This window comes from Mus caroli, chromosome 3, assembly GCF_900094665.2.
Source record: "Mus caroli chromosome 3, CAROLI_EIJ_v1.1, whole genome shotgun sequence".
Classification (NCBI taxonomy): domain Eukaryota; kingdom Metazoa; phylum Chordata; class Mammalia; order Rodentia; family Muridae; genus Mus; species Mus caroli.
Genome location: NC_034572.1, coordinates 33784271 through 33791845, shown reverse-complemented (window position 1 = coordinate 33791845; position 7575 = coordinate 33784271). Strand labels below are relative to the sequence as shown.

Here is a 7575-nt window from a genome sequence, read left to right as displayed (position 1 = left end):
TCACAGTCGGCTATTGGATGTATTACAGGGCTCCCAATGGAGAAGCTGGAGAGAGAACCCAGGGAGCTAAAGGGATCTGCAACCCTATAGTTGGAACAACATGATGTACTAACCAGTACCCCGGAGCTCTTGTCTCTAGCTGCATGTGTATCGAAGGATGGCCTGGTCGGCCATCGCTGGAAGGAGAGGCCCATTGGACTTGCAGACTTTGTATGCCCCAGTATAGGGGAATGCCAGGGCCAAGGGAATGGGAATGGGTGGGTGGGGAAGTGGGGGGTGCTATGGGGGACTTTTGGGATGGCATTGGAAATGTAATTGAGGAAAATATGTAATAAAAAATATTAAAAATTTAAAAAAAAATAAAGTGAATCTACCACATTAGAACAATGTAACCATGGTTACAAAAATTCAAAAAAAAATTCAAAAAAAAAAAAAGAAGGTGAGCCAAAAGAAACAAAACCATGGATCTTGGATGTCTGGCAGCTGACATTAGAATACCACATTCTGTCCCACTGTTCCTCAACTGCACTGCAGCAAACCCCCCTCCCCGTCACCTGCCCAGTACAGCTGCTTTCTGGGTCCACTTTGCTCTCTCTCTTTCTTTTTTTTGACTGCTTTTTCCTTTTCTACATATTTCACCTGCCAAGCTCCTTAGTTCTAAAAACTTGCTGCTCACAATTTTCTCACTAAATGTCATGGCCGCTAATTACAGGTTGTTTAACCCAATTCTTCTTTAGTTCTGGGACACCACGTTGAGGAGGCACAAGCTGCCATCCTATTAAATTTGACAGTGACAGAGACCGACCCTAACATTCAACAGCTTCCTTATGGAAGCTCTTGCTTCTTCAACCATGTTATATGTCTTCTGAATGTCTTGGCTGAAGGAGACTGCAGATAGCAATGTGTCATATGTCATTTGAATGGCATCTGGACTTGGAAGCAGTGTCACAGAAAATCTCATGCAAAAACTGCAGTGTGGCCTCTCAGAATGGAGGGACTTTGAGCAGAGTCCCCTCAGTGTCCCCTCCCAGCAAGGAATGGTGTTCTAGGGAGTGGAATCCACTCTCTTTAGATCCTGACTCTTTAGGCCATGATTCTTTAGGCCAGGGCTCTCTTGGTATCTTCTGTCTTTATTGCTTCTCGTTTGCTTTGGAGTAGAAATTATAAGCAACACACATTGAGCACACTTCAAACACTTTTTTGTTGTATAAGGTATATTAATTTATGAACCAGGATATTTGTCTAAGTAATGAAAGTAAAAGGAAGATTTGAAGAGATCCTTATAGGAAATCAGGGCCTTGTCTCAGATTCTACACTGACTGACATTTCCGAGCACACAGTTCTCCACTGGGGTACTGTTCGTATCATAGGGTGTTCAACTCTAATCTCCAGCAAAAACATGGTAGTAACACCATCACCCCTCCCAGAAGCAACATCTCCAAACACCAAACCATAAGAGGTAACTCCATCTAGAAACAAATGCCTGAGGAAGATACAAGTAGATCACCAGAAAAAAGTTAGTCGTTTGTGTGCCTTACTGAAAAGAGACACCTAAGATACAGCAAGGAGAATTGACTGTACAGAAAAATCTGGAAAACCAAAACCTAAAATTGAATGATAAACATCAATTTCATTTTTAATATTATTTGTGAATTAAATCAAGTAATTGCTAATACTGTTCTATGTGTTTTAAAATTTTGATAGCAAAAATAATTTGGTAAGCATGGGTTTGTTGTAAGAATTTTCTAAAGCCAATACAAAAGTATCAATAAAACTATAAAACACAGAATGATCTTGTAAAACAGTTGATGGAACTAAATACAAGATCTTGTCGGTGAATTGGTGCTATTATCTACATATGAAAGACTGTGAAGATCACCAGGGTGGGAAAAGACTGGCTCATGGCTGTGAATAACTTGTTTTTACTTCTAGACATAGAGAGGAAATGTGAAGTAAAAGCCCGCAGACAAATCCACTCTTCTTGTTGAATACATATTTTGAAAATTATTGTTTTAATGTAAATGAAATAATTACCCAATAAAAAAAAACTGAAAAAAAAGAAAATTATTGTTTTGAGTTTTTTATTTTATTTAAAGTGGGCAGAGAAGTGGCTCAGTGCTTGCTGTACAAGTGTGAGAGCCTGAGTTCGGAACCCCAGCACCAATGTCAATAGCTGCAAAGGAATCAAGCTAATCCTAAATGCACACGGCAGCTAGGAAAGCAGACCTGTGAGCTCTAGGAACAAAGAGACACCCTGATCCAAAGAATAAGAAGGAAAATGATAGGATCGCACCTCGTGTCCTTCTCTGTCGTGTCCTTCTCTGTCTCCATGGAACTGAGAATACATCCCTCACACAGATTCCTGCCTCCCCCCACCCCGGCCCCTGGCCCACAACATACACCTCTTCCTTTCCCTCTCCCTCTCTTTAAAACTTATTTGAAGAGACAAAAAGAAATTCTACTTACAATAAATACCAAATACATTGAACTTCATGGATTTTTTTCCTACGTGATGAATGAAAAGCATATTTCAGAACAAAGTCAGATAATTTCTAAAAATGTATTCTAATCTTAGCACTTAACCTCTGTTAGCAGCGTTGAAAGTCATTCTTGATGCAAAGTAACTCTTCATAATCAAGGCGCACTCTTCGTTGCTTTATTTTGCTTACAGTAGGAGGGAACGCAATGATGATTTTTATCAGGCAAAACAGACTTGACAAGCTATCCATCCTGGCCTACCTGACAGTTGACTCTATTCTAAAGATGAAGGTGTTTAAGAACTGGACCTCTCAGATTTTATTTTTTTGCTCTGGTCCAGACCCTGGAAACATTTAAGGTGGTTGGTACAAGACTACTGCCAAGCATGGGTCAGAACTCTAAGACTGTACAGAAGAGGACAGAATTTGTAGGAGAAGTGACTGAGCCCCCAGAGCAGGTAGGAATCATCTGATGGGTCACCATGGGGTCACCGTGGCATCCTTTCTCACCTTCACTGTGGTATAATTGCTGCTTTCCTGGATATGGATCAAAATACCATTCTCACTCCGAGTCCTGAATTTTACTTCCAGGCTATTGACCCCAAAAGGCTCCAATGTGGTGTCCCGTATGCTCTGTGTCAGCAAGTATTCCCGCTTCTCACTCTGGCTCATGTGGTAGTCCAGGCGTCCTTTGCCTTCTAGTGACAAGGCAGTGTCTGGAGTGACAGCTGAAAGCCAAGAAGAAAGGGGGAAAATTGAAGGCATTGTTTAGAACATTCTTCTGAGTATGAGAAATGGCAAAACCTCAAGTTTCTAAAGCCACTGTCCCTGGTCCTCCTCTGAGAAAACAAGTTCCATTTGTGAATAATTGTGCAAGTGTACCTCCAATAGTTGAGTCCTTTTTGGATCTGTAAAACCTAAAACCCCTGATGACAATCATTAATTACTTGGGGACTCATCATCCAAACTCTTTGCTGTGGAACAGAAAGCCTGGACATGGAACACACAGCCAACTGCTAAAGCGCACAACTCAAAACTTGACTCAATTTCAATGCATTCCTGAAATTATTAAGCAAATATACTTTTACAGTTGGAAACCTTTCACTCTTATGCCTCTAGCCTCTGACTTTTGGAATTATGGACCCTCAAAAAGATTTCCACTTCTAACCCCCTCTACCTGAAGCCATCGTCATGAATAGCACATCATCAGATCTGATAAAAGACTCTCGGAAGTAAAAGGTTAACATCTCTATAACCAGTAACATAACTCAGGAAGGGACACTGGGGAAATGCAATGGGGGTAACTCTGCCCTGGGTGTTATACTCTACACACAGAATAACATGGGAAGAATTATGAGTCTCAGGGAAGCTCACTGAAGAAATGCCACTTGGTAACTCTCTCTCTCTCTCTCTCTCTCTCTCTCTCTCTCTCTCTCTCTCTCTCTCTCTCTCTCTCTCTGTATTATTACCAGGATGCTAAGATACATCTATGCTGCCTGCCTCTAATATCTCCTTGATTATAATATATTCCAATGCTATCACTCATTTCTCATCATTCTCTATTACAGTAGCAACAAATAGTTCTTTTAAAGGTCATCAGGTGCCTGTGGCAGAATTAAGCATTAATCTAGTCATTCATTTCAAAATAAAACAATTATAAATAAAGTGGCCATAAGGGCTCAGGGTATAATAGAATACACAGCTTTCGATTAGAGAGCAATTCTTTGCTGGTGGCTCTAGTACTATAGATGTCTTGATCACCATAAGATTTGGGCTAAAGTGGAAAGTCATTAGTGAGAAGACTGAGGTAGTACTACTCAAAGCCCACTTAAGTAAAAACAGACTGGGACTTTTATTTTTAACACATTAACAATCACAGTGTTTGGAGCTGGGCATCATTCAGTGATACAGCATGTACACTTTTTTCCTGCCAGTTATAAAACATGTGACCGGAGAAATACCACTAGACCTTAGATAATATTGATCTATAACGTCAATATAGTTGCTTAAGTTTTAGAGTTTCTAACTGCCTCATATATGATGTAAAGTAAACCATGATACATTTACAAGGTGAAACTAAGAATTTAGTTAAGTCCAGTTATTTGACCCTTCGGATAAGAGGCCAGTTTATAACTGTCATTGTATTTTACCCCATTTTAAATACTTAATAATGACCATGTTAGAGTCCAAACGCAGTAACATGCTTAGGCGCATATATAAATGATTTCTGGGGATGCAATGGCACCCTGTGAAGGTGAAAATGGTGACCTACATTTTTCACAGTACTTCCCAGTCAGACCCTCCATGCACTGACACTGCTGCCATGACCAGAAGTCCACACAGGTGCCACCATGCTGGCAGGGGTTGCGAGCACACGTGCCTTCCAATCTAGGACACCTACAAGAGAGTCACAGAAAGGAGGGATGAGGCACCAAACTGGAAGAAGGAAACTTGTCTTGAAGCAGACACAGACTGATCAATAGGCTTAATAGCAGGCTTGCAGGACAGAAAGGGACTTGTGCCAGCTACCTTGCAGCTACTGATCACATAGAACCTTATAACACAGTCTAACTCACAGTAAAGAAGAAGGCTAAATAAAATATTTTATATAATGACAACCAAAGGTGACAACTTCTGTAAGGGCAAAATGGTCCAGAAATCCTTAGTTAGCATGGTTCAGTGCCACATGTTAACTTAGGTCCACAAGTACCCCACAAAGACACTTGTAATCCAGTCTTATTCATTGCCCATTTATAAGCCAGGTATGACACCAGCCATGTACATAATGAGATGAAATAAATACGCATACTCATGGAGAAGAGTTCCTTTACCTCAAGGCACTAACAGACAATAAGGAGAAATGTGTTTATGTGGTTTGTTAGACAGAGCTCCTCTGTATAAATTTAAGAGCATATGAGCACAGGGGCTCCTGTATCTCCAGATTCGGGATAAGGGAAGGTCTTTTGTATTGAGGTCTCAAGGAATGGTGACATTTAAGATCATTCCATACTGAGTGACCAGCAGTGTGAAATCCTACTGTGAACTCAGAACAGTGGATGTGGGAAACAGCAGTGATAGAGAGGTCTGAAAGAGGATGCAAACAAGTTACAGGTTAAGCCACATCACAGAAGCCCTGTCAATCAGGAAAGGTCTCAACTGGAGCCTTTGGATGCTCAGTGTCCACACTTGCATTGTTAAATGATAAGAAATAAAATCTTACTGATCAAGAATGCCTTGTGCTGCCAGAGCCTGGCTGGGCTCCAGGGGTCGTCCATTGACAGCAAACTCCATTACACAGCCCACAAAATCGTGGCTCTCCACATGCCCCCTCCTCTGAAGGATTGGCTCTAGTGATCTGATTCCTCCAACAGTGACTCGGTTTGGCTGAACATCAAGAGTCCTACATGAACACAAAAGGGTAAAGATCTGAGAGCCCACAGAGCACATTTCACCCAATTACTTAGCTTTGTGAGAATGAGCATCACAGTTCAACACCTATCCTCAAAGCAGGTGCTCCCAGGATTGCTTGTTCTTCATATTAAAATAAAAAATCAGTCAAGCTTATGAAACTATATTTCCAACTATCGGATGCACATGGCCATGTTGTCAGCACCAAAAAAATAAGAATTAAAAAAAAGCAAAAAGGAGCGTTGTAGAGAAGACCAAATGCACAGCAGTAAAGACTGACCTCTCTGGTTCTCTAAAGCCATGGCAAGCCCTGGAGCATATTGATAAAAACTGGGTGGGAGGTCACTGCATCTTTACGTCTCGCTCCTGACAAAGGCCCTTATGCCTTTGATTGGCCAATGCTGCAATTCAGCTTGAAGTGCTATTGAAAAACATACATTAATTGCAGCAGAAACGGGGAGAGAATGTGTCGGATTGAGTGGTGATCATGCCCTAAGGCTTGCAGAGTTCAGGAAACATAAAAGCACTTCATGAAGGTCAACCTAAACAGCTCTGGCTGCAGTGGACACAGCGTTCCTTATCCTTGACTCGATGGTTTGTGACCTTTAAACACAACATTAAAATAATATTTCTCTGGCATTCATTGCTTTATAGGGTGAATATCTCTTTGAGGGAGTGAGGAAATGTTAGGTCTGGAGAATACTTATTTTAAAGTTCTTGTAAGCCAGGCAGTGGTGGCGCACGCCTTTAATCCCAGCACTTGGGAGTTAGAGGCAGGTGGACTTCTGAGTTCGAGGCCAGCCTAGTCTACAAAGTGAGTTCCAGAACAGCCAGGGCTACACAGAGAAACCCTGTCTCAAAAAACGAAAAATAAAAAATTTAAAAAAAAAATAAAGTTCTTATAAACCTTATTTTTAATGATGATGAGAACAGAGCTATCATTTTACTTACCAGTCGTCTGAAACCGCCACATTACTGACAGTGCAATAGCCTGGCTCTTGATTCTCTGAGCAGGAGTCCACAGTTAAAGAAGCTGCCTGTAAGCAAGAGAGAGAACAGTCACCATGGCCTTCTGATGGCATCAGCCTCCAAGGGAGATACTTCCAGCATGGCTCTCATGCGGGGATAAGTGAAGTTATTATTACTATGATTTCCTTGGTTTACTGTATACTTAGTCACACACCACGTGACTTGCTTTAAATATCAACATATAAGTGCAGATCTCCTTGATATTTATAATTCACCTTGATATTTATAATTCATATATATGTATATATGAATTAGAAATATTATTAGAAATATATACATATGAATTAGAAATGTAAATATGTGTGTATATGTGTATATATATATATATACACATATACATATATGTATATATTGAGGCTGTTTGGGAAATAGTCCTGTCCTTCTGCCTCTTTTATATGAGAAAGGATTAAGAAGTCTTATTCTGTCTGAAAAATATCAATCCATGAGATTACAATTTTACTAACAATATCTGTTCTATAATCCAATATCCTAATATGTCTTTCAAATTTTCTCAAAAGACTTATTCTATCTGTCTTATTTACAAAGAGAGTGTAAAGGTGTGAGATATGTATGTATATATATATATATATATATATATATATATATATATATATATATATATATATATATATATGCATATGTATACTATAATATGTTGTAA

The 7575-nt window shown here is 40.0% G+C and overlaps 1 protein-coding gene across 1 annotated transcript in view; it reads right to left on the bottom strand.

Moving 5' to 3' along the window:
• The window catches only part of Fat4 (FAT atypical cadherin 4), a 126686-nt gene that overhangs the window by 6872 nt on the left and 112239 nt on the right, over positions 1 to 7575 (bottom strand). Inside the window, exons 12-15 of the mRNA XM_021158479.1 lie at positions 6837 to 6922; positions 5698 to 5877; positions 4750 to 4874; positions 2988 to 3205 (exon numbers count right to left, since the gene is read on the bottom strand). Of these exons, the coding sequence (XP_021014138.1) occupies positions 2988 to 3205; positions 4750 to 4874; positions 5698 to 5877; positions 6837 to 6922 (609 nt within the window). The remainder of the gene's footprint in view (positions 1 to 2987; positions 3206 to 4749; positions 4875 to 5697; positions 5878 to 6836; positions 6923 to 7575) is intronic.